Source organism: Acomys minous (genome assembly GCF_964271855.1).
Source record: "Acomys minous genome assembly, chromosome: 6".
NCBI classification, from domain to species: Eukaryota; Metazoa; Chordata; class Mammalia; order Rodentia; family Muridae; genus Acomys; species Acomys minous.
The window spans coordinates 97,379,163-97,405,885 of NC_140487.1; the positions used below are offsets into that span (position 1 = coordinate 97,379,163).

General features: G+C 52.6%; 1 protein-coding gene across 6 annotated transcripts in view; it reads left to right on the top strand.

Moving 5' to 3' along the window:
- The window catches only part of HIVEP3 (HIVEP zinc finger 3), a 404,246-nt gene extending 378,317 nt beyond the window's left edge, over positions 1-25,929 (top strand). For 5 of the 6 annotated variants that reach the window (XM_084785076.1, XM_084785078.1, XM_084785077.1 and 2 more), the window contains 4 exons: positions 10,329-10,504; positions 15,822-15,908; positions 19,574-20,505; positions 21,502-25,929. In XM_084785076.1, coding sequence (XP_084641202.1) covers positions 10,329-10,504; positions 15,822-15,908; positions 19,574-20,505; positions 21,502-22,275 — 1,969 coding nt within the window. In that variant the 3' untranslated portion in view covers positions 22,276-25,929. The remainder of the gene's footprint in view (positions 1-10,328; positions 10,505-15,821; positions 15,909-19,573; positions 20,506-21,501) is intronic. The other variant, XM_084785081.1, reaches the window with a different exon arrangement.
- The last annotated feature ends 794 nt before the right edge of the window (positions 25,930-26,723 follow it).

The following is a 26,723-nucleotide window of genomic DNA, read 5'->3' on the forward strand; positions in this document are numbered from 1 at the left end:
GCCTGTGGCCCCTGCCCCTTTGTCAAACCCACCTGATCTTCAAAAACAAGCACTAGCCCTGTCTGGTGAGCTTCTGAGGTCCTCGTACTTGCACACCATAGACAGTGTCCGTGATACCGTACCAAGTCTCATCTTGGCTTGGTCCTAGGGCAGTGCATTTTTTTTTTAATGCAGTGATGGCTCCTGTGGACTGCCCTGACTTCCCAGCCCATAGTCTCTGTGTTCACTGCTACTTTTACACCTGAACAAAGCCTGCCTTTTCCCGGCAGCATCGGGGAGTACCCATGGCACTATGCTGGATTACATGCAGAACCCCACCCCACCCCCGACTTGCCTTAAAGTTTTGGAAGGGCTCATTCTGTGAAGGAGCGTTTGCACACCCAGTTACATTATCCCTTGAGTTGTAGTGACCATGTTGTTCTAATTCAAGTGCCTTTGCTGCAAGGGAAGCTAGAAACTCAGCCTTGTGGCTGGCATAGAAGCTCCTGGGATGGAAAGGATGGACCTGGCTGATGGCAGTGGCTGGCCATGGCCCGTCCAGGCCGGTTGTGTGTGCTAAGGTCTGAGGAAGTGACGAATGAAGCTAGTGAAGGTCAGGGAGGCTGGTTCCGTTAGGGGAGGGCCTCACAGAGCTGGCTATGAGCAGCAGGTGACACCCAGCCTCAGCTTATAATGGGAACACAGAGAAGAGACACCTAAGCTTCACTGTGAGCTGAGGTTCCTACTCCCTAAAGGTAGAACAGGGAGGCCTGCAGCCCCACCCTCTCTCCACAGGACTGTGTCAGAAGGACCCAGGTGCTAAGGAAAGAACCTATGTTTCCAGGAAGAGCCCCAACCCCAGCGGGTTCAACCTCACTTCATGCAAATAAACACATGCAAGTTTGTTTCCACTTCAAAAATCACTTCTAGGATAGCTGCATTTTACTAGTTGTTTAAACAAACAAACAAACAAATACTAGTTGTTTATAAATAAATATATAAATAAATAAATAAGAAAGAAAGAATGATTGATTAAAAAAAAAAACTCCCAGGGACTGGAGAGATGGCTCAGCAGTTAATGTCACTTTTTGCTCTTGCAGAAGACCCACGTTCAGTTCTCAGCACCCATGTGGTGGCTAACAATAGCGTCTAAGTTCCAGGGGCTCCAATGCTTATCTTCTGGCTGCTTCAGGCATCAGACATGCACATGGTACACACACACACACACACACACACATACACACATACACACACACATTCGTATTTGTATATATTAGTATGTGTATGTATACATACATACATGTGTATGTACATAGATATATGTATATATATGCATAGGTATGAATACACACAAAAAAATTAAAAATAAGCACATTGTGCTAGAGAGATGGCTCAGCAGTTTAGAGTACCTACTGCTTTTGCGTAAGACCTGGGTTCAATTCTCATCACCCACATGTTGGCTCACAACCATCTGCCATCAAAAACCCCAGTTCCAGGGCATCTGTGGGCACCAAGCATGCAGATGGTACACATGCAGGCAAAAAAAAAAACCCCACCTCATACATGTAAGATAAAAATCCAAAAATAAAACAAAATAAATGTAAAGAAAGAACCCCAGAGCAGTCGACTCTGGCTTGTGTCCATCCCTTTTCTCTTCCTCCTCCTCAGCTCCGTTCCAGGCAGCCCGGGGCCTCTCTTACCTTAGCAGCTGCTTTGTCAAGGTCAACAGTGACCTGCCCCTTGCAGATGTCACTCACTCCCAGTCTTCTCTGATCCTTAGCTGTGGGCACAGCTGACCCTTGCCGTCTCCTTGCTGCGGACTGGGGAGTTGGGTATCTGACCTCTCACACAGGCCATGCCGTCTTTGCTCTATTTTTCTTGGTGCCCTCAAATCTGATCATTCTGTCTCTACTGGGGAAGACAACATAAATTTTGGTGTAAAGTAGTGGTTACCAAGGCCGTGAAGACTGTGGGATAGTGTGAGTCCAAAGGAGCTGGCAGGTCATTGTTACCATAAGACATTATGAGACAATGTTAGGTCTTCCAGAGGCCAGCTGTGAGGGCCATGGCAAGGACAGTAGGGTTGGAACCATGGGACTCCCGACAAAGGCACAGGAAGACTGAAATGAAGCATGGCTACTTTAAGTGTAGCCTCCATAACTCCTGGGCACATGGCAAGGCAGAGGTGAACACAGGAACCAAGTTGGAAGAGTGGCTCTCTGACCCTGGATGGAGGGAGCGTGTAATTTGAAAGCCCAAGCCCTTCATCCACATGAGGGATTCAGGGAGGCATCCATCGGCAATTGGTACTTGAGTCTGCATCTCAAAAGACAGGCCTGAGCTGGAAATACACATGTGGGACGTGTCAGTATGAGGGTGCAATTTGAGGCTCTGACTAGACGGGGTTACCTGGGGAGATGAAGGTGAGAGAAAGGGAAAGAGCATCCAGGAGGAGGGTATTCTCTGGCAATGATAGGCAGAAGGGAAGATGGCCCTCCGTCTCCTCCTCCTGTGATTGACGTTGGGTTGCCTCTACGCTGTCCCTCCATTTTCTTGGCTTGGCCAAATCTTTTCCATCCACTCATTTCTTGACAACTCCCAACGTTTTACTGCTAGTTTTCTCTCGTCCTGCAGGTATAATTGTGGGATTAGTGTACTGAAAAGGGGGCTTGGGGTGGGATGGAAAAGGAGGGAGGAAGGGACGTAGGGTAAGTTCTCCTACCATGCTGTTCACTTCAGTGGACTTGGAAACAATCACCTAGGATGCACACTTCTGGATGTGTTGATGAGAGTGCCCCAGAGGTGTTTAACTGAGGAGGGAAGACCCACAGAAACACATGCGGTACCATCCCATGGACCAGGAGCTCTGGCTGGAAAGGGGCAGGGACGAGGCTGAGGGGTAGCAGCATTTCTCTCTGCGTGGGTGTGAGCAGCCCCTCTGTGGTGGACTGTCTCTTTTCTCCTTCCTCCGTACGTTGCTTCTTATCAGGTATTTGGTCACAGTGACAACAAAAATCACTAATATGTCCCCCATCTTTAGTAAATGACAACTAGTCGACTGCTTAGAAAGTAAATTCAGCCACTCCACTTCCCTCCAAAGAACTCTTCAGTGAAGGCCATGGCTTTACCTGTCCCCCGGGTCTGTGTGGAGGCGCCATTCCAACCTTCCAAGGCTCAGAAGGGCACATGGGAGAGTGCCAGTGCTTACAGGCTTTGGGAGCAGCCAGAGTCGATGCTGGGGTTATCTCAGCTCAAAGGCATGCTCAGGAGAAGCGGCACTTCCTTCCCCTCCCTTATGCCTTCCTTCCACCAGCTTGACTTTCTGCCAGCTTAGCCAGAGCATGTACGGCCTTGTGTGGACAAACCCATCAAATGGAGGGGAAATTTCTGTAACTGTGGAATCCAGAGACAAAGGGAACAAATCAACCAAGGACCAAGGACATGTGGCTCTAGGGACAGATGGAGCATCTGTTGGCAGGGCTGAGCATGGAGACCTGAGTTTTCTCAGTTGTGTCTCACAGGCAGCACTCACCTTTTTCATCTTTAGGCCTCTTTGGAAACAAGAGCAGGAAGTCCCAGGCTGTGTGGGTCCTGGAGCCGGAGATTCACTGGGTGCTATTCTTTCTGCAAGGGTCACTTTTCTAGATTGTAATTGAAAAATGACAAGGCTTGGGCTTGGAGACTGGGGACCTGCTAGTGAATTCCTACTCCGCTGTTGATAACCTCTGCAATGGTGGGCTCTTTATGAGCCTCTGTTTCTCTTTATACAGTGATGGTGCCCTGGGGGTTTGGATGAGCTGTCTGTTAGTCACGATGGGACATGTAGGGTCTCTCCAGGCCCTGTTGCAAATGAGATGTCTGAGCCCCGAGAACCACAGAGCTCAATTCTGGAGACAGAGCTCAGACGGAACCTGTAGGAAAAGACACTTGAACCTCTGTCATCATGTAGAGGGGCTACCTCTCTGTGAAGATCCAAGAACCTTACAAGCCCTTCAACAGGGTCCTCTAGAAGGTACCACACCCTTAAGTGATGCATCTGAGGAAAGAGGCTGCAAGAATGGGGTCTGGTTTGCTTGAAAACACACAAATGAGTAGGTAAAGAAATATCAAGCCTCTTGGGGAGATGGGTCACAGACCATCACCGCCACCACCACCACAAGCCCTCAGAAAACCCGCATCTCCCTGGCCTCCAAATCTTCCTACATCTACGTCTTCCTTGCCATGCCCACCAGGGGTTACAGGTCAAATACCTTGTTGGTTCTCCCTACTGACCTGCATGGCATGGACTCTTGTGAGTGGCATTCTTGATTGAAAGGACCCAAGACCCATGGCCAGCTGCCCCTCTGCCAGGTCTGGTCCTTTGATCTTGTCTGCAGCGATACATCTATCTTTTTTGTTTTGTGGCTTTATAGATACCCTGGGGCCAAGATCAGAGCCCTGTGGCCTTTCACCAGCCCCAGGCTCAGGCTAGAAGTGCTGACCCTCGGCTGAAAGCTAGCGTAGGCGTATTGAGTGGAGTCCTCTGTGGGCTGGCGGGCTCTTTACCTCTGTGGAAGACCCAGCCCAGCAGGTCTTCGGCTGGATGCACATTAATTAACCCTCATCTGGGATAACATCAAGACATGCTGTGTTTTCTTCAGAATCCTGACCAGAGAGGAACCTGAGATGCGTCCAGATCTGATTCATACATCCTGCTGGTCTCAGAGCCACCACCACCACCCCAAAGCCCCATCATTTAAAGTTTCTTAAAGGGCTGTGTTGGCAACTGAATATTTTTAACTGGTGCATGACTCAGCAGGCAGTGCCACCTGGCACCTGCTTCTCCTCCCCTACAGACATCTTTCCGGTTTTTTTTTTTTAAGTTTCTCTGGGTTCAACCAGTTCGCCGTGGCTGGATCTCCCTATGCCAGCTGACTGTTGGGCACTGGCCCTGAACTTCACCCCCACAGACAAAGGCTGCTCTCAGTTCCTGGGACACCCAGCGTGCACATTTCCAGTCACATCTTCTTCTCCCTTGGTGTGACTGTGACAAGTCATCAGACTTGCCAAAAGGTCATAATAAAAATCAGGGAGTTGAAAGGCCTTTTATATATCCAAAGTTGGAAGGGAAGCGAGAGTCTTACAGCTGAGCCTGAATGGTGTGTGAGATAGTGGCCTTGGAGCATCTCTGCTTCAGGGAGTAACCTGGAGACCATGATGACCATCCCCTTATCCAAGAGAATGGCCTAGCTCAGCGGAGAGAAGTCACGAGCTTGAAAAAGTAAATGTCCCTGCAACCACTCAGCTGTATGGCCTGAGGGAAATTGCCTTGTGCTAGCTTAGTTCCAGGTTGGGGCTCTGTCTCCTTGAATTTTATTTGACTTACACACTTTTGGTTTGTTTATTTGGTTGGTTGGTTGGTTTTAAAGCTCCTGAACTGTGGAGGCAGGTATCCAGGTTCAAGTTCTGGTTTCCTTAACTGATGTTGTGAGCTTCGGCAGGGTGCTTGACCGCTCTGTAACTGTCTCCTCAGTGTGAGTGGGAAGGAGCCCAGAGCTCACCGACTGTCACGTGATCTGAATGAGGTAACACATGAGCTTTTCAAAACAGCAATTGGCGCCCAGTAAAAGCTATACAAGTTCACTGATATTTTTAGTTGTTTTTTTTTTTTTTTAAATTCTGGATTGGTGGTTTTCTCAAGAAACCCACAAAGCTATAGCAATTTCATGCCACCTTTGGCTGGATGGCAGCAGCCCCTGACCCATTAGAAAGACCATGTGCCCTGCCTTCCATTTCTCACAGGCCCTCCACACACATACATTGATCCTTGGTACAGCCCACCCTCCATTGGTTCTTAGGAATGAATGTAGGCTATATGAGAAAATGCACATACATTCGACAGTACTATGATGGCTTGGACAAGCGTATTCACCAATAGCCCAGTAGTTCACAGTCACGGCTCCGTCGTCCTTGCTGTCTACCTGGCTGGTGAGATGGGGAGCACAGGCTTTGTGACAGGGAGCCTACTGCCTTACAGTGCAGCATGGTGGCTACATCTTTGTCGTGTGCAGAGCCTGAGAAGGTCATCCTGTCATGCCATCTCATTCCCACTGCACCCGTCTTCCAGAACCTGCGGAAGACGGATGTACACCTCCTCTGGTGTGATCTGGTTTGGCTTTGTGCCAAACCCCTGTCAGCTCGCTGGAAGTTTCAGGTCTTAGAAACACCAGAGCAGAGAGTCCAGAGCCACACTCCAAGGCATCACACACTCTGACTGCCCAGATACGCAGTACAGCATCACCAGCTGAGAGCAGGAGGGGACTTCACCTCACAGTCTAAGACCTACTGTGTCATATGTCATAGCACACAGATCAGAGCTGGCTCCCTGTCCTGGTGGCTCCATTCACAGCGGCCTAGCAGCTTTGAGCATGATGGCATCCTCGCTTTTTCTCTCCCCAGTTTGATTAGAGGGGTGAAGTCCTCCTGACTAGGGCCTGCCTGGAAGGTGTTCTTTGCCTTGGAGTCTCCAGGCTCAGAGCTCTGGTGGAGCTAGAAAACAGTTGCCAATCTGTGCATGCATGCACGCACACACACACACACACACACACACACACACACACACACACACACACACAATTTCCCATCCTCAGACCAAAGGACAAAGGGCTGCTTCCTATCCCAGTACAATTTGGGAGCTGCAAAGCTGAGGCCACTCTGCTGGACCCCCCACTGCCTAGCTCTGAATCTCAGAAAGCCAGGGTATCTGATACTAAGATTCCCCCACAGCTAATACATTCCAAATTCCTAGAGGTGTCTCTTTTTCTTTAATGCAAGAAAAAAAAAACCAGACTAGCTGACACTCTGGCTAGTCCAGACTGCAGTGGACAGGTGGACAGTAGGAGTTTGAGAAGCTACTTGGGTCACCAGAATCATAAGTCACCTACACCAGGCCTACTAGCTTTAGACTGTCTTGCAGTCACCTGACAGGGCATCAGCCACTCATCCTCCTTGGTAAAAGGAAGTCTGTGACTCGGGCCTCCAAGGGAAAGTATCCACCAGAGGAAGGGATGGCAAACTCCCACCCTACCCTTGCTTATTTGCTCCTCAGTCCTGACTCTGCAGCTGCCAACACCTGGATGTGCGAGCCCAGGCTAGAGGAAAGGCTGGGTGTATGGCAATGTTATTCTTCCCTAGCTGTAGTAGGGCAGGTCTCAAGTCCTTGGGAAACTACATTCAGCACTGTCCAAGAGTAGGCAGCAGATCTGCATGGCGTTTGGGTGCTAAGGGGAAGATGTTCCACGAGGCCCCAGCCTTCAAAGAGCTGGTAAGTCACAGGGCTGAACCCTGTGTTCAACCAGAGTTGCCTCTTCAAAATCCCTGAGCCATCAGCAACCATCCTCAGGCCCCTCCATGACCAGCAACTCTGCCACCCTGCCCCTTTCTAAACCAATGAAGCTCACCCCTGTCCCTGGTCCTTGTGGCTCTGGCCTGGCTGTGTTTGAGGCAGGTTGATCTGCACACCTTCCCCTCCCCCCCCCCCCCCCCCCCCCCCGCGCCTCCCAGGCCTCTACCTGCAGCAGCAACTCTCCAATAGCTTTCAGTTCTCTTGTCCGGCCATCTTACCCTTCACAAACCTACAGAATTCTGCATCCATAGGTCCCAGCTGGGTGCTCGATGCTTCTGCGTATCTTTCTTACCTGTATCTTACACGCGGCTGTTAAAATGAGCGCCCCCCCCCCCCCCGCCATTGCCTTGCTCCCAGCCTGTGAATGAGTCTCAAGAACAAGGCAAGCGAAAGCCTAAGATGTCTGATTCTCCCTCGTTCTGAGCCCTCCTCTAAACAGGCAGCTGCCAAGGACCGTAGAGTCCACACCCAGAACGACCCCGAATCTCCTGTCCTAGTGCTACCCCAAGTCTAAACCTTTCCCACAGCACCAGCATCTTGTTGAGATTCTGCCTATCTGTAACACAGCTTCCAACAGTTCTGGATTCTTTAAACTGGCCAAGGATCATTGCAGCCTGTACAACCTGCCTAGTCTCCTTGCTTCTTCTGGCTAACTCCCCGCACCTTTTAACACCCCTTCCTTTGCCCTTGCTGAGAACCCTTCTTCCTTCTGCCTCTCACCATCCTCCTAGCGCACGCCTTGCCCTGTGCTGACCAGCAGATGGCGCCCAACCTCTATAAGACGTGACTAGGTGGTGTAAGAGGTATCCCTTTGAAAACAAAAACTCTACAAAAACTGAATGTTCTTTAATGTGGTGTGGAGGGAGAAGCGCAGGGGCCAGTGGGCGGTCGAGATGGACTGACACTTAGGGCCGCTTCTGGGTTTCCACGAGCTGAGTAAAGCCCACATCGGAGGGGCTGTGGGGAACAGCAGTATGACGTGGAAGAGTGGTTTAAGGTGGTAGCCCGGAGCCACCCAGAAGAGCCAACTGGAGGTTGTAGCAGGTGACAGGTGACAGAGTCTACAGCACAAAGCCATCCTCACCATTGGGGAAAGGGTGCCTGTCTCAACTCGGCTTCCCCTGAAGACTGGGTCCCAGGGACACAAGGGAAACGTTAGAAGGCCAACCTCTGTGTTTGTACATAAGGTCCTCTTGGAATGACCCTTCACTGTCCCCTAAGGCCTGCAATTTTTTAAATACAAGATAGATAGATAGATAGATAGATAGATAGATAGATAGATAGATAGATAGACATGAGATAGATATAGATATAGAGAGATTAGATAGATAGATAGATAGATAGATAGATAGATAGATAGATAGACATGAGATAGATATAGAGAGATTAGATATAGATAGTTATGTGGAGTGTAATTGTGGGGTGGGAGTGTGAGAGTGGAGGTGTGCGTGTACTTGAAGAGTGTCTGACTGTAGGTCTGAGAGTGTAAGGGTGACTTGAGGGTGAGCAGTGTGTGACTGTTGGTGTGAGGGTGTGACTGAGGGTGAGGAGTGTGTGACTGAGTGAACATGAGGGTGACTATGGGGTATTTGGGACGTGCGATTGTTGGTGTGAAGGTGTGAAGTGTGTGAGTCTGGCTGTAACGGTGTGATCACGATCGTGAGGAGTGTGGGACTGTGTGAGGCATGAGTGTGTAGGCTTGAGTGTGTGGTCGTGGGTCTATAGGCATGGGATGTGACAAACCTCCCACTGCCGCCTGTAGCTCCCTACGTAAGAGCTGCTCTTCTGGGCCCATCCTTGTCACATCTCAGCCCTGAGCTACCAGCCTCACGTCCTAGTCGCTGTCATCTCTGTGCCATCCACCTGCCCCCTGTTGTGAGAGCAGGCGATGGGCAGTTCTTGCTGAGGGCATTGAGGAGACACGTCTCCTCTTGCCAGGTGTCTTGTGGTCCATAGCTCCTGAGTCAGGAGGTTACCTTCCAGATCTTCCAGAGCTGTCCTTCCCGCTTCTTCACCTCACCGGGACACCTGCACAGATAGTTTTAGACCACAGAGCTGGCTACCCGTCTGTGCCTGTGGGACTTGTGGGCTTTTTTTTTCTCGGTGTGTGAATGACATTCTGACTTGGGGGTCTGAGGTATCTTGCAGCCCCCAAAAGTGGACTGCCTGCTCAAGAGATTGAGAGCTGAGGACCTCCCTTGCCTGCTGGGAATAATTTAGGTTCTATGTACTTGCAACTTGGCCAAAATAGAGTGAGGAAAAGAGCTCAGGGACCCTGGCTCACAGTCTGTACCCAGGGAAACAATGGTGGCCCTTGTAACCTCCCCCGTACACCTGTTTGGGTGGCTTCCTGGTCGGCTGCCTTTTCCTTTTGTTGCCTGCTTGCGGGGAGGTGGACAGCTTGATGTGGGCAGGTGCATCTGCCCCTTTCTGACTAGGTGCTCTGGTGAATGCTTCACCTCTCTGAACCTGTTTAGCTCTTCCTTGCGAGGCGACCGTGACTGTGACTTACTTCAGGTGAAAGGCTTGATGAACAGCAGCGCCTGTTTACTTTATGAGTTTCTCTCTCTTTCTCTCTGTGGCTTTGGTGATCTCCACTGGCTGTTCTGTGTGGCAGAGCCACGGCAGCAGCTGGCTGTGGGAAGGCAGCCAGCAGGGAATTTGCAACATTAGCGTCCTTTCCTTTCCTGCCATGGGGGGAAAATTGGCTCCTGTGGCTCCAGGGAAAGGGAAGATGCCATCCCACCTATCTGACAGTGGGCTGCAGGGGCCCACGGTGGATCATCAGGGCAGCTGAGTCCCTTTCAATTCTGTGGTCCTCTGTAGCACATCCCCCTCACCCAGTGTCCAACACGCCTGGCTGGATGCAGCTACGGAGCACACTGGTCTTCTGAGGTGGGACTCGACCTCTTGCCCCTCCTCCCCCCTTTTTTTTTCTCCTTTACATGACACCTGTTGCTCACAGGTACAAATCAAACGAAGAGTATATATATGTGCGAGGCCGCGGCCGAGGGAAATATGTTTGTGAGGAATGTGGAATTCGCTGCAAGAAGCCCAGCATGCTGAAGAAACACATCCGCACCCACACTGACGTCCGGCCCTATGTGTGCAAGCACTGTCACTTTGCTTTTAAAACCAAAGGTAAGAGACAGTCAGCTGGGGCACCACCCTGCCTATGGCAGGGATCCCCCTTGGGGGAGCCCCAGCACAGAGCCCTCTGCCTGGGGGCCTGGAGTACACCCCCGCCCCGACATCCTGAACTCTCACTCCACTTGGTACCCATGGCAGAACAGTGGCTCCAGACTGGTCAGCGATTCCCACAGCTGCCACTGTCGAGACCTGGACCCTGCGTACAAGCTCCTTTCCATATTCTGCAGCATCTAGTCCACGCTTGGTGGTTTTCTATTGGTCTCATCACCCATCCTTTGCATGTCTTCCGTAGATCTGATAAGCTCCGGCATGCATACTTGTCACAGTCACTCTCGCATTTGGAGATCCATTCCACTCGGAGCCACACAACACACCTGCATGCTCACCTTTCACAACTCCTCCTCGCCACGCGCGGCCATTCTCTGGTCCACCCGGCCTCCCTGCAGCATTCAGCATAGGGCCCCCGGCTGCAGCCACGCCCCACATCAGAGTCTGGGCAGGGTCTGGCAGCCCATCTGTAAGAAGATGGCCTGATGAGGACGTGCCTCGCAGAGAGCTATGATGGGCAGGGGTGGCCTGGGCCTGCTGTAGTCTCCAGGCCCTGGTGGGGGCAAGCAAGATTCTTAGATGGGGCTCATCCCTTGCTGGAAGGTTCTGTAGCTTGCTCGAGGAGAAATGTGCAGGGCCTTACAAGGAAGCTGGCGGGGGGGGGGGGGGGCTCAGCATCCCTGGTGGGCTTTGCTTCTCACACCTTGCAGATTCCTACACTTGGATCCTATCTTCTCTTCTGAGTTAATTAGAGGAGGAGCCACAAGAAGCTCCAGAGACGGAAGTCAAGGCAGACTTTGGCTTTCTGCTTGTCTTTTCTTCTGAAATACAAGGGGCGGGGCAGCAGCTGAGGACAGGAGGGGCCCCCTAGCCTCTTGTGGCTTTTCTGCTCTTGCCATACTAGGTCAGGGGTTGTTTGTCATATTCCCTTGCCCAGTGGCCTCTTTTCTGGCATGTTCCCAGTCTCACTTCTTAACTGTTAGCTGACCCTGACCCCGTCTTCTCATACCGTCTTTGAGCTGAGCTCATAGTTTCCCCACGGAGGTTTAGAGTTGGGTGGAGACACCCACCTTCCACTTCCTGTTCCTGTTCCTCTTTCTTAGCATCTCAGGAACAGTGCCTCGAATGGTGCTGAGAAAACAGTTAGACAGGAGCCCTGCCAGACCCGAAGCAGCCCAGCTTAGCTCAGTTAACAGCCCGTGTGTGAGTCCTCTGTCCCACACCGCCACCTCTAGTCTCGCTTTTTCTGGGGTTTTGTGGAAGAGAGATGGGGATCACCGACTGGCAACTTAAGCAAGGAAGCCTTTGACTTTGAAAGTGGAGAACTTCTTGCCTGGGCCAGGAGAGACCACAGATGCTACAGCCTCTGTCGCAAGGACGCAATGCCCTCATCGCCCTCCCTTCTCTGGCTGAGGCAACCCTCTAAGTGGCCACCAGCGCTGTTTCTCTTCCAGGTGTGTCCATGGGATTGCACTGTTCTGTCCTCAGCGTGAAGAGCCCTGAGGAAGCCTCCCGCCTGGGCTACCCACAATGCACCTGTGCCTGGCCCCAGTCCCCTGCAAAGCTCCCGCCTAGTTCCTTGGCCTCATTCAGGGAGGTCTGTTCGAGGTAGCAGTTTGGCCTCTGGGAACTTTCCCTGGGTCTCTCTGTCTCTGAGCCACCCTCAGAGATTCAGAGGGTCCTGCGAGTACAGCCAGGGGACTGAGGCCTTTGCATTTCCACGGTACAGAGAGTCCCTTGGGGGAGGCTGGGCTTCGCTCTTGGCCAATGACCTGGAGCAAGCTAAGTTCTTCCTCCTCTCTGAGGCAGGGGCAGGAAAATTAAGTCTGAAACATGAGGTCTCATACTTCGTGCCCAGCACAGAGTGGGCAGTGGCGACAGTAGACAAAAACACAGAGAGGCGCCCTTGTTAGGCATAAAGGGAGGTCAGAAGGCTACAGTACCTGTTTCCTTGCGGGGGGGGGGGGGGTGTCTCTGAAGCCCTGTCTGCCGTTGGTCCTGATACTGTGAGCCCTTCCTCTCCGCTTAGGGCTGTCTGTCTGCCCCCTAGCCAGGTCTTGCTCTTTGAGTTGTGGCTCCAGTCAGGATGTGTGTGGACTGAGGACTGGGGCTGAGCCTGGCAGGCCTCGCTCCCTTGTCTGCATCACCTGGCTGTGCCTGTGCCTGTGCCAGGAGGCCCTTCCTGTCTGTCTCTGTCTGCCTGTTTGTGTCTTGTCTTTGTGTCTGTCACACACTGAGGTGGCAGTTTGGCCTCTGGGAACTCCTTGAGGAGGGTCTCAGTGGGTAGGGCAGGAGGAGGTAGCAGGCTAGCCCTGGGAGGGTCCCTTTCCTGTGTTTAGATTCTTCCTAGAGGCCACTGGGGGGTGGATGCTGAGCCACGGACAAGCCTTTGTACCGATCACCTAGGGAACAGAAACAGCAGCCGTGGGCAGGCCCTTGTTCAGCCCGAGGGACAAGGTGATTGTCTGGTGCTCTTACTGGCATCAGCTCCTCCTCCAGACAACCTGCTTTCTGAACCACTCACCCATCCTCCACTCCCAGACGCCAGGCTGGGCTGTCCATGGGGGCTGGGTTGACTGGGAAAATCTTGGCTGGGCAAACCTCCTCCCTGTAGCCTCTACAGGATGTTGACCAGTCTTTGGGTGGTGGGCCCCCTCCTACACCTGAGAGCCTCTGAGGTCCCTACCCATGGGAGAAAGCCACCTACCCATACCCATCCAGCACAGTGCCTGGCAGAGTCAGAGCCTGAGACAGCTCACAAACAGAGTGACTGCCTACCATTCGCAAGGCCCTGGGTCGCATCCCAGCTACAACACTAAGTAAAAGAGATTGTCGTGGAGGGAGAGAGAGGGATCTTCTCTGCGCCAGCCACAATCCACTCCCACATGCTTTGTCTTAAGATCTCCCCAGTGTTCCCACGAGGTGGGTATTACTTTCAATACAGAAACGGGGAACCCCTCGGGGTGAGAAACATTGAAAAGCTTGCCCAAGAGCACGTAGCTAGCAGCGCAGAGCCCAGACCCATTCCGCACCCCCCACCCTGACCAGACTATTCAGCTACAAAACCATCCAGATCCGTCCTTCCACCACAAGGCCAACCACATCAGAGGGTCCCAAGACCTGAGTCTAGTCAGGGCTTGACACTAGCCAACACTGTGGCTCTGGGCTACTTGTTTCCCTGCACTGGTTTACAGGAGCCCTGCCAGCACCCAGGACAGCCAAGAATCTTGCTCAATGTTATCATGAGCACCAGAGCCAAGGGTTAGGTCAGGAACAGCGGGAACGAGCCCAGTGGGGTTAAATGACATGGTCCATGATGTCCCACCGACCACTTCCGCTTCTCAGGTGCATTTCTTGGGAGACTACAAACACGACTCTTGGTGTTTAGCATGGCTGAATCGAAATCTGAACCCTCCAGGTAAAGCGTATATGACAAACAGCACCGGGGTGAGCAGAGCTCCTCTGGTCCTCTGTGACCTAAGAAGGGACCCAGGGACCAGAACCTCAGGACAATTGGAATCTCCGGTCCGCAGCCCCTCCTGTCCTACCTCCTATCTGCTCTACTCACACGATGAGCATGAAAGGCGTGAGGCTGAATTGGGAGTCTCCATCTAGATGCAGGAGGGAGGCCCAAGTTGCGCGGGGTAGTATCTGATATGACGGGCGGGGAAGGAGTTAGCGCTTCGCTCGCTCGCTCCTCTCGGCCACCGTATTCATCCAACCTAGATAATCTGTCTCACTTACGCTGCCCCGGCAGAACCCGACACGTCTGGGTGACGATGGGCTCTCCCTGGGTTCACCAGCCTGTCTGTCTCTCTTCCCGTTAGCCCCCTCTCCTGTCCACTCATCCAACAGTGTCCCCACAGGCTTTATTGTCCTTCCATCTCCGTTTTGTCTGGCCACCCACTCCGCTGCGCGTTCTCTCCTTATCCTCCTGTCTGGCCTCCCATACCTTCCCATGTGTGGACATCCTCTGTCCGCGCAGCTGTCTGCCCTCCCATCTGTTTGCAGCGCGCCCTTCGTTCATTCTCCCATTTGTTTTGCCTCATAACTCTCACCAGTGTCCTCCTACCTGCCAGCCTTCAAGCTCCTATTCTTTCCATATTCCTCTGTGCAGTTAGTTACCCATCCATCCATCCATCCATCCATCCATCCATCCATCCATCCCCTAGTCCCTCTGTGCACTCATTTCTGGGTGCTCCATCTTTCTTTTCCCTCCATCCATTCACACTTGACAATTTAAGGCCCGTGAGACAGTGTGCCTGGCTCGGGAGCCTCTGGCATGTTACGTGATCAGCGATGTGGAGATCCAGAAATCCCCAGAGTGCAACCCAAAGGAATTTCATGTGGTGTCTGTCTGTGTTCTCTGGGGACAGGACAGGGGGCTTGGCCTCCTCTCTCAGAACCTGCTGTCCACAAAGCTCATCATCCTGCAGCCTGTGACATGTGTGCACAGTGGGGACCCTGACACCGTTGCTGTTGCTATTGTCCTGGCCCCAGGAGCTAATATATAGCTCTGGCTCCTCAGCCTGTGGGGCCAGGCTTACAGCTTTTGGGCAGCACCTCAGGGCTTCTAGAGCCTTGGACAGCCTGTTCCCAAAGCACTCTAGTCACTGTGCCCTGGCCCCAGAAAGGGGACTTCCCTAAGAAAATGCTAGCCTGGATCCCAGAGCTGTGGTTTTCATGTCCCTTGTCAGCACACCTCACTGCTCCTGCAAAAAAAACCACACCCTGGTTTCTCTGCCCAGGCCCTAAGGTTTGGCCTTATGGGTGACCTAACAGTATGCTCTGTCAGGACTTCTTAGCCCCACCCCCACCCCCACCCCGCCTATTGTGTAGTTGTGAGAGCCACATGTCATTCCAACATTTGCAAATTATCTAAGTGCGCCACCAGCTCCTGGGCCCAAACACAATGCAGAAGCGGGGGGGGGGGGGGGGGGGCAAGGGGGGGGCAGGGGGGGAATGCACTTGAGTAGTCTTTTGATGTCTCTTTTTGTTTGTGTCTTAACCATCATCTCGGGTTCTCGCTGCACCCTCCGTCTCCTCCCAGCCTCATGCCCTCCCCAGCTCCTCTGTTTTATCTTCAGCAGCAGTTATGGCTGCATAGTCTGGCTGGACTCCGGGGGCAGAGGGTGCCTTGGCCCCTGCCCAGCCCCGGAAACTGGTCTAAGGAGCTGTGGCCTGGCAGCTGTTGTGTTGCCTCCGTGTGTCCCAGCCCTCTTTGGCCACCAGGCCTGAGTCTGTCCTCATTTCTTTCCAGGGAATCTGACTAAGCATATGAAGTCGAAAGCCCACAGCAAAAAGTGCCAAGAGACGGGGGTGCTGGAGGAGCTGGAAGCCGAAGAAGGTACCGTGCCAGCCTCTGCTCTCCGCTCCCCAACTCTCTCGCTTTCTTCTGCCTCCCCCCCCCCCAGCTGCCCTCATTTCTACTACTGTTCCCCTTCCTCTCCCTCCCTCCCTTCCATGCCCTCCCCTCTAGTTTGCTGAACAACTGGGAAGCAAATGTTAAATTCATAAAACGCTCCCCTGTGTCACACGGCGAGCTACTGTACAGTTCAGTATAACCTAGCATTCCAGTAGAGTGACAGCACCAGTGAGAACTCAAGCAATGCTTGCTGACTGTGAGCTCATAAGTAACTACGGGCAATGCTAAGCACCCACTGTGTGTCAGGTGCAAGCCAAGCCCATGCACTCACTTGTCTTAGCAGAGCCTGGATGAATCTTCAGCCACTTAGCTGGAATCCTCATTCCCACCCTCACGCCTGTTGTGCCATGAGCTTAAAACATGGCCTGTGGAGCTGGGAGCATCGCTGAGAAAGGCAAAGCTACATCCCATAGGCCCATCTCTTCCCATCCCTGCCCCATCACTACGACCTAGCTATGGTCCTCCAAGGTCAGAGGCAAACTAGAGGCAGTCTGATAGCAGACCAGGGATGGACAAGGGAAAGGAGGGGGGTGGGTCAGGAGGCCAGAGGGGCTATGGCAGATGGATGGGCAGGTCCTCCAGAGGTCACAGACACTAACTGCAGAGACTCTGAAATCAGAATCAGGACTTAGTGTGACAAGAGGAGGAGAGGAGAGAGGAAAAGAGAGGAGGAGAAGGGAAGAGACAAAAGGAGAAAGTTGAATTGGTTGGTTTTCTTTTTTCTTTTCTTTCTTTCTTTCTTTTTTTTTTTCTGTTTGTGAAAAGCAGTCTAGCAAGAGTTAAGTCAGGTTTCCTTTGACATTGAATTAATCAGTGTTTAGAACAGTGAACTCAAAAGCACTGTCTTCACAGACTGTAATGCATGGTCCCCATGCTGTCAAAATGCACCTCCGGCCGTTAGAGGTAGTACCTCGCTGAAGTCCTTGTAACACACAGTAGGTACTTGTATTGTCCCATTACAACTCAAGGAAAAGTGGAGCCCAGAGCCAGGACCACGGAAGAGCCATGAACGTCAGGGCTGTCATCTGTCCGCTATCCTTGAGTGTGTGAGAGAAGCACCAATGTCCTTTGGACACCAGGACTCTGGCTGTGTGCGGGGATGTAGGGGTGTAGGGATGTGATCAGGGCCTGACACGGGAGCACAGGCTGAGTGAGTCCAGTGCAGGTGAGAAGCGTTCTGATTCTAGATGGATTCAGAGGTGGAGCCCATAGACCTTCCTGCTACATCCTAGAGGAGAAAAGGAGGTGAGGGGAAATGGCCAGGGATGATTTCAAGCTTTGTAACCTAAGAGACTGAAAGGATAGAGTTGTTTACTTCCAGCACCAAGGCAATCCCAGGGACAGGCATTGGGTGTCTGTCCTGTGTGCATCCTGAACACACAGCAGTGTGGTAGCAGGGAAGAAAGCGTCAACCCAGGCTGCTCCTGCGCGCTGGTGCAGAGAAGTTTGGTAAGCCACTGCCACCATGTGGCCAGTCTTAGAAACTGCACCCAGCCAGAGCTCTGTCCAGGGCCTTCCACCGGCCTGGATGGCAATAAAGGTAGAAAATCTCCTTGTGGAACATCAGGAAGGGGCTAAGTAGGCAGGGGAGTTCTTTAGATACCTGCAGGAACCGGAAGCGGAGTGCCTGAAGTAGTGTGGCCCAGAGAGGGCTTCCCTCGTTCGTATACTGGGAGCTCAGGAAAGCACCATACCACTTTCTCCTTAGTAAACAAGAGCTTTGCGGGCTGTCAGGAGATGCTGGCCCTGACACACTCCCCAACCAGGACCCTGCTTCAGCCTTCATCTACAACTGCTAAGAGTCCCACCCTGGCCACCTGCCCATAGGTGGGGGGAAGCAGATGGAGAAGATAGATGGTAACGGAGTCTCCTACCCCCTCCATGGTACCATGAAGAAGCTGAACACAAAAGGACAGAAACTAGCCATCATCACTAAGCAAGAAGATGCTGGGGCAGGGATTCAGGGCCACGTCTGCTTCTCGAAGCATAGAGTCATTTTGAGCTAGAGTGTAATAACGCAAGGACTGTGAACTTTAGTTCTGACCCGGCCAGGAGATAGCTGGCCAATTGTGGGCCGTGCTTCTCTGTGCTTGGGTTTCACTGTGTGAGTGAGGAGCAGGGCTGAGGAAAACCTGGGGGTGGCAGTCAGAGCTCCTGCCAAAGGCCAAGGTCCGTGAGATAAGTGCCCAGAGGTGAGGCAAAGCTTTGCCAACCCCCATCCCCTACCCGCTGTGGTTTCTCCCAATGCAAGGCTTTGCCCCCCATCCCCTACCTGCTGTGGTTTCTCCCAATGCAAGGCTTTGCCCCCCCCCCCATCTCCTACCGGCTGTGGTTTCTCCCGTTCCCGTCAAGACCTCATTTGTGTGCCTGACAGCTCCTGCTCTACATAGAATCTTCTGTCTCTGTCCTAACTCACATCATCCACATTGGTATCTGACCACCGAGGTATTAGCATCCTTGTTTCTGCCCTTTCTAGGCCTGGTGGAGAGTCAAAGCCAGTAGCCCAGGGTTCTGGACCTATCTTTTCTGACCAGGGGAAAATATAGTAGTGTGTGTGTGTGTGTGTGTGTGTGTGTGTGTGTGTGTGTGTGTGTGTGTGTGTGTGAGTGTAATAGGGCTAGTGGACCCATTACTCCACCTGTCACTGGCCCATATCAGTCACATCAAAGCAGTCTAGTGCTGGGTCAACAGAACCCAAACTCTCCGAGTCATCCCCCAGAAGGCAGAAGAAACCTGCCATCTCAGAGATGCCCAATTCTAGATTGTCAGTGGCAGCACAGCCTCAACCTGCAGATAGAAGCCTTGACCCCATAAGAAGCCAGTCCTGGATGCTGGCATTCTGAGTGCTCCACAGGCCAGGAATGGCAGGGTTGAGTCCTGCCCTGCAGTCTGAGGCCAGCCTAGCCCAGCTAGCTACCCACAGAGGCCAAATTCCACCATCTGCCCAAAGCTGCTGTGTAGGCCAGCCTGGTCATATTGGCATCTGGTTTGCATTTTAACTGACTGTGACTGTCTGCTGGGCCAGCCAGCATGCCCTATCTCAGAATGATAGATGCCATCATTAATGAGGTCATAGTGGCTATAATTATTTGGGCCCTTGCTATGTACCAGCCCTGTATTTTTTTTATTATTATTATTCTTAGAAAAGCCCATGCGTGAGACATTCATTTGACAAAAGGAGAGACTGAGGCATAATGTTATAACTGGCTCATGGTAGAGCCCACACTGAGAAACCAGAGAACAGAGGGTCTCGTTCGCTCCAGTGAGGTCCCCTCTCTGCTTCTGCCTTACTTGGGCAGGTTACTTAATCCCCTTACCTCAGCTCCTTATCCGCAACATGGAGGTAAGAACAGAACCACGTCCCCCGGCAATCCCAGGGTGCTCTGAGGACTACACAAATCCACGTACCTAAAGCTCTCAGAAGTGAGCTTGCACACTGAGGCGTGAGGTCATTGTGCGCTATTATTTACAGAGTATTCTTTTATCTGCTATGTCACTTGGTCGTATGCCATGTGGCATCAGGCCGGTGAGACCGGGCTTAACCTGATGCAGCTGTAATCTTGAGTGCCCTGTCTTCTCCCCCTCAGGAACCAGCGATGGCCTGTTCCAGGACTCAGAGGGGCGAGAGGGCTCCGGGGCTGTGGAGGAGCACCAGTTTTCAGACCTGGAGGACTCTGATTCAGACTCAGACGTGGATGAAGAGGAGGAGGAGGAGGAGGAGGACGAGGAGGAGAGCCAGGATGAGCTGTCCAGGCCATCTTCAGAGGCTGCTCCACTCTGCCTGCCAACCACACTACAGGAGGACCCCTCACCCAGTCAGGGCCCTCAGCCTCCAGCTAGCACCTCTGACGAGGTCCCACAAGGCAGCTCCATCTCAGAAGCCACGCAATTGACAGCTAGCAGTTGTTCCACACCTAGCTGGGATAGCCCAGGCTTTCCCTGGCTGGCACTGGCCCCACTGGAAAAGGGCATGATCTCAGCCCCGAGTCCCAAGGCCACGTCCCCTAGGAGGCCATGGTCCCCAAGCAAAGAAGCAGGCAGCCGCCCCTCACTCACTCGCAAACATTCACTCACCAAAAATGACTCGTCTCCCCAGCGGTGTTCACCGGCCAGAGAAGAAGCGCGGGCCTCAGTCATGAGCACACCTGGCGCCCAGATGGGCCCAGGGAGCGACATGGGCCCTCGTCTTTGTGGGTCTCCAAGACTGGAGCTGTCTCCTCTCCCTCCCCATCCCATAGGAAGAGAAGGGCACCCTGGAGCACCTCTGGCCCCCGGACTCAAGAGTGCCACAGACACAGGCGCCCCCAGATGTTCACCCACCAGGAGATGGTCTCTGGGTCAGGCTGAGGCATTGGCACAGTCAATGCTGCCAGGGAAGTGGGCCCTGGCTGGGCCCTGCTGCCCCTCAGTGGGCAAGTGTGGCCCGGGCTTGGGGCCGGTTCCGCGGGCTCTCCTCCAGCCCGTGCCTCTACCTCACACACTTCTCAGCAGAAGCCGTGAACTGTGCACCTCTGCATGGGTGAGTCCCCATTATGGCCTTCTTGGGGGGTCGGGAGCTGCCCATTCACACTTTGCATCCGGAGCCAGTCCAGTATTTCTGGGCACGGTTGCAAACATTTCTGGGGTCCCCCATTGTGGAAGCAAGTTAATTGCACTTCAGTGCAACCTCAGAAACCCCAAACATGGCTCTGGAGCTCATGGGTTCTGGGTTCTAGCCCTAGTGAGCAGTGTAGCCTTGGATGTAGGTACCAACACTTGAGTAATTCTTCATCCATCCCTTGCCTGTCCATTTGTATCCTTGAAGCAGATAACAGAGCTTTACCAAAATCCATCCCCATCTCCTTTAAGGACATTCCCAGCTCACACCATCCCTGTGAAGCCATGAGTATAGTGGCTAAGAGCAGCATTGCCTCTGTCACCGCTGTGCCCTACCATACCACTGCCACCACCTGCCACCCTTGTTGATGTGCTCTTCCATCATCTACCCTGTCCCCCCCCACACACCCTGCTGCCTTGCAGTGTCTGTACCATTACCACTCTGCCATCATGGTTGCCACCACCCAATGCTGGCACTATCCCTGTTGACACTGTGCTGTCTAACACTGTGCTGTCATGACCCCACAGCATCTCTTCTGGGGGACACTGACCAAAGCACCTTTCTTGTTAAGTTGGGAGTCCCTGTAGTGGAAGGTTGAGATCCTCGGATGTGAATTCGTATGCAAGGGTAAGGTTAGGTCAAGACCATTCCCTGCAAGTAAGAGGCAGAAGAGCCAAGGTAGACCAGATGACCACAGAGATGCCACCCCCAGGATCCCCCTCCTTTGTGGGGCCAGCAGGTTCTTCTAAGTTGCCCAGCAGGAAACTCTCTAAGCAGGGGTAAATCCTCATTCTGGCCCCAGTCAGCAGCCTTCCTCTGTGATCTCAGGCCTCCCTGACCTCTAGAACTCTAGACCTCAGTTCTGCATGTGCCCGGCATATAACCCTTGCCTTCCCCTGTTCTGTTTTCTGACCCCAGCAGAAGACTGAGTCCCAAAGTCCATCAGCTGGCCCTGCTCCTCTCTTCTCCCGACCATTCTCTACCCCTCATGACTTCCATGGCCACCTCCCTAGCCGAAGTGAGGAGAAGCTCTTCAGCCACCTGCCTCTGCACTCCCGGCACCTGAGCCGCGCCCCCTGCCCCCTCATTCCCATTGGAGGAATCCAGATGGTCCAGGCCCGGCCAGGAGCCCACTCCACCCTGCTCCCAGGGCCTTGTGCAGCCTGGGTCAGTAGCTTCTCAGGGGACGGCAGTGACCTAACTGGGGCCCGAGAGGCCCAGGAGCGCAGCCGCTGGAGTCCCACAGAGAGCCCTTCAGCATCGGTGTCCCCTGTGGCCAAGGTCTCCAAGTTTACACTGTCTTCAGAGCTGGAGGAGGGAAGGACCAGCAGAGGCCCAGGAAGACCTCCCGACTGGGACCCTCAGAGGCCTGAAGGCCCTGCAGAACCCATGGGCACACACAACCCCTGCTCCCCACAGCTACCCCAGGGCCATCAGGTGGCACCATCCTGGAGCACCCTCTTGGAGTCACCACACACACTGGCCAACCCAAAGGCCTCAAGCTTCCTACCCCTGGACCGCAGCAGCTCCATGGACTGCCTGGCAGAGGCCTCCACTGCTCACTTTCCAGCACGGAGCAGGAACTTCTCTGGGGAACCCAGGACCCATCAAGGCTCCCCTGAGCTCTTATGTAGTGGGGAGCTCAGGACTTCTCCATTCCTGCGCAAGGACAATGACCCCCCAAGTACTTAGCCTCGCCAGCCACTTCAGCACCTGGCGTCCAGTGTTCGGCAAACAGACATTTTCAGCCTGGAGTAGTCTTGCTCCCATGGGCGTCATTGTCCATCTGTCCGTCTGTCCGTCTGTCCGTCTGTCCATGCAGCTTCTGCTCAGCCCCATCTGTTATACTGTTTCACATATGCAGTTACCTGTGCCTTTTTCTAGCCCTTTTGTTGCTTGAAAAGAAAAGAAAAGAAACAACACAAATCACACACATCCATAAACAAAACAAACAAACAAACAAAACAAAAACACCCATGAAGGAGCTTGAGGCTGTGACTAGTTTGTACTTTGGGGACAAGGCTGTGGGGGAGGGGGCGGTCTCTTTGCCTCCACTCCACACTGGCAGCCATCCCAACCTCAAAGTCCATGAGAAGGTTCTGTTGCACTGAGGGTGAAGAAGAAAAAAGGAGGGGATTGAAATTAAATTCAGAGGCAGGTGCTCCTGCAGACAGACGCCTAAGAGCCCCGTGCGTGCACCTAGCTAGTAGCCGTTCCTCTCTGCCGAGACGTAGATACAGGTAGGAACCCGCCTGCTGCTCCCCACCCCACCAACCTTTTTTTTTTCGTAAGAATAGGAACAAAAAACTACTTTTGGTAGCAGCTCAGTACAGAATAATAGCAAGGGGGCAGAAGAGCCCTGCGGGCCTCACCTCCTCCCTTCCACTCCCCACCTTCTCCCAAGGCTAACACAGGAGCCCAGGTAGCCTGTCCGCTTTCTCCTATGCACTGTGGGTCTCAGCCTCCCGGGCCTGGCCATGGGCAGGCAATACTGCAGGATGAAGGGGTCAAGGCAAGACTAGGGATGTTCCTAGTCTGGCCCTGTTCTGAGACTGGGGTTTGCATTGTTTCCCCCGACCCCACCCCACCCCACCCCCGAGAAACAAAGTGTTACACTTCTTGCATGGCTGGGTTACGTGTGTGTGTGTGTGTGTGTGTGTGTGTGTGTGTGTGTGTGTGTGTCTACATGCACACAGAAACCAAAGATGGCATCTGGTACTTTTCTCCAGCCTCCTCAGATTCTCTTCTCTCGACTTAGAGGACTTGGTGAATTATCCCAAGTCATTTGAGTTTTTCTTCAATTCCCAAGGCAAACACCCGCTTTAAAAAAAAAAAAAGTAATAAGACCAAATATTTAAATCCCAAGTTAAAATATGGAACTTGGCCTGTTTCATACTTTAAAAACAAAACAAAAACAAGTAAAACAAATCATCTGTAGCACAGGTTCTGTGGTTACATTTCTAAGACCTTCCAGAAAGAATTTTCTTTACCTTCCCCAAGAAAGAGAGAGAAAAGGGGGACCATCATGAGGAGGCCCTTCCTGTAGCCTTGCTCCTTGTTTCAGCCATGTTGGGTACTGCCCTCACCCTGTACAAAGCAGGGACTTATCCCTGGACATCAGGCAGGGTGTGTGGCTGAAGGCTCATGGTGGGCTGAGCTGCAAGGCCATGAGCTTCCTGCGCTGGCCTGCCCCTCTTCCTCCCTCCAGATCGTGCCCATAAGTGCACGTGGTCCTTGCTGGATGAGCAAATCAGCCACAGGCCCAATGCCCAGGCCAATCACCTGGTTTGTCGGTTTGTCCTCTTTGCCTGACTTGATGCTGAAAAAGTAAGAGTGTAGGGCAGTGTGCTGTGTGCTGTGCTGCAGTGTATCGTGGGTACCAGGCTGAGAGCCTCCAGGTGCTCTCAGTAAGTCTCCTACCCACCTGGGAGAAGCTGTCAAGGCCAGGCTGGGATGCCAGAAGGAAGATAGTAGAAGCCTGAGCGCTGGTCAGCATCAGCCGCAGATCACAGCTTTCCTCCCTTCGGCCGCTCAGCCCTAACACACAGGCCTCACAGATTGGAGATGCTAGGGGCTGAGTTGGACAAAGAACATGGCCTCAGCCTGTGATTGATGGCTTTCTAGGTGAGAGCTCCTAGCCACGGACAGCAGGCTAGCTCCTGACCTTGAGTGGACAGCAGGCTAGCTCCTGACCTTGAGTGGACAGCAGGCTAGCTCCTGACCTTGAGTGGACAGCAGGCTAGCTCCTGACCTTGAGATACCCACATTTTTCCACATTACTCTATGCCCAAAAATCTTCTGGGAATTAATCTCCTAACTCCTTCCCCCTCCCCCGTCCTCTCTCTCTCCCTCCCTCCCTCCCACCCACCCCCACCTTTTCTCTCAGCAACTGTGTGGCCACAGAATGAAAAGTCTCCACAGTTATTGGGCACAGCTGACTCAGGGAAACTGGATGTAACAAAGGCTAGGAGCTGGAGACTTGCCTCTAGGTGACAGAGATAGAATACACAGAGTCTAGCCTGGGCTGGTGCCCCACACAGATGCCCAGAGGGCTGCAGTGGATGCCACTACCAGGCACAGCTCTAAGCTCCTCCCTTCAAGCTCTCTCCAGGCCCCTCCCCCCAGCCCCTATCCAAGCACACGGTCCCAGTCTACACATACTTGCCCTACCTGGAAAAACCTCTCACTCCAGGAATGCCATCTGGGCTCCTCACCCACAACTTCTGGCTTTGCAGTCTGCCCCGTGACACTACTGTCAACGATGACAGTCTCATTCAGAGATCTGTGTGGGGGTCTGCTGACACACACCGGAACAAGATGGCCTTGGCACAGACTGTCTTTGACCCTCCCTACCTGTGACAGTTGGTAAGGTCTCAAGTCAAATCCTGTCTTCTGTGGGTGGTGGTTTCCTGAGGCCTGACCCCTAGATGCCCTTCACGGGGCAACCTCACATCATGGGTAGCTGCCTATTTTTCCAGACACAAAGCCTCTGCTGGCCTCAGCAGGGGGAAAACCTCTAAGAGAAGTAGCTCCCGGCTGCCTCTAGATGCTGTTTGCTCCCACCTGGCCCAGGAAGAAGGAATATGTCTGAGCTGAAATCTCCTTCTAGTCCTTGCTCCAGCTAACCCTTGCAGGTGCAGTCTTGGAAGACCGATCTGCTCCGCCATGTCGTCTGAAGTCAGTGCCGCTAACTCTGCCCCGTGTTGCAGTTCCTGTCTGCTTGGCATTTGAAAACCCGCTTGGGTACTACTGATCGCTTTACTGAATGTGGTGGTGGTCAAGAAGAGAGGGAACCGTGTAGGCAAATGTAAGATACTCACCCACTCTCTGTAAGATAAATTTCTGCCTTGGTTTTTTTTTCGAAAAGGTGTATGCATTCTGTACGTGAAATTGTCTGTAGAGAGTTTCCACGTTCTTAAATGGCAATACATTCCAAAACTTGTACTGTAGATATGTACAGCAACCACACTGGAGAGGGGTAGTTTTGCCTGTGGTTTTACTTTAAACTCCAGTCTCTACACTTGTATCTTGCAGTTGTCAGTATGGTATACATCAGTGCAAAAGAAAAACAAACAAAAAAAAACTCAAACCAAAAAGAAAAAAAAAGAGAAAAAAAAAGACAGAAATCTACACAGGTCTAAAGCACAGAGTCTGTTGTACAAAAGAAAAGAATCTCTCAGTATTGGTGTGTGTGACCCTTGTTGTAAATCCCATCTGTACTGTGAATGAGACGTTTTTACAAGTATAATAATTGCCTTTATTACAGCTTGGGCTGAGTGTTCAGCCTGAAGATATTTTTTACAAAAAAATAACAGCACGTTGGAATAAATTTGAAAGTTCCCAACAGAGCCCTGTTGGCCTGGCTCGTGGCTTTTCCTCCTCATTTTTTTAAAATTTATTTTTAGGTATGTGTCTGTGTGAGTGTATGTCACCATGTAGGGGCCACCCGCAGAAGTCAGAAGAGAGTATCAGATCCCCTGAAGCTGGAGTTAAAAGCACTTGTGAGCTGCCTGGTGTGGGTGCCGGGAATTGAACCCTGGGCCCTCTGGAAACAGCAGCAACTGAGCTATCTTTGCGGCCTCGTCATGGCTTTTCTTGAGGACTGCAGAACATTAAGGTTAGGTGAATACTGATGCCCTAGGCATTCACTTTATTATACAGCAGGCAGCCCGTGGAGGGGCAATGGCTCGGTCATGGTCACATAGCCTGGGACTTCATTCCCCTCACTTCCAGGCCTGTCAATACAAGCCTCAGTTCCTCACCGTGGGAAAGAAGCCTGAGTTCATCCCTAGGGTTTACCATAGCAAGTGTTTGCCTGGCTTTCGACAGCAGGAACGGATGCTCCCCAACAGTTCTGGAAATCTCCATCTGTGGCCATGCCGCCTTTATCGTATCCGTTCTCGTTGGTCTTTGAAGCTAAGCAGAATGAGACCTGGCTAGTACTTGGGAGATTTCTGAGGTCTGGGTGTCGCTGACTTGGTCCTTCTGCTCTGAGGAGACCTCATCGGCTTCTGGTGGCTGCAGGTAAATCATGGTGCCCCTGGCTTTTAGACACACCCGATTCCTTGACGCCTATGCAATTCTATGTCCCCCTTCTCCTCAATATACTCCTCAGTGGAGTCAAGGTCCCATCCTAATCC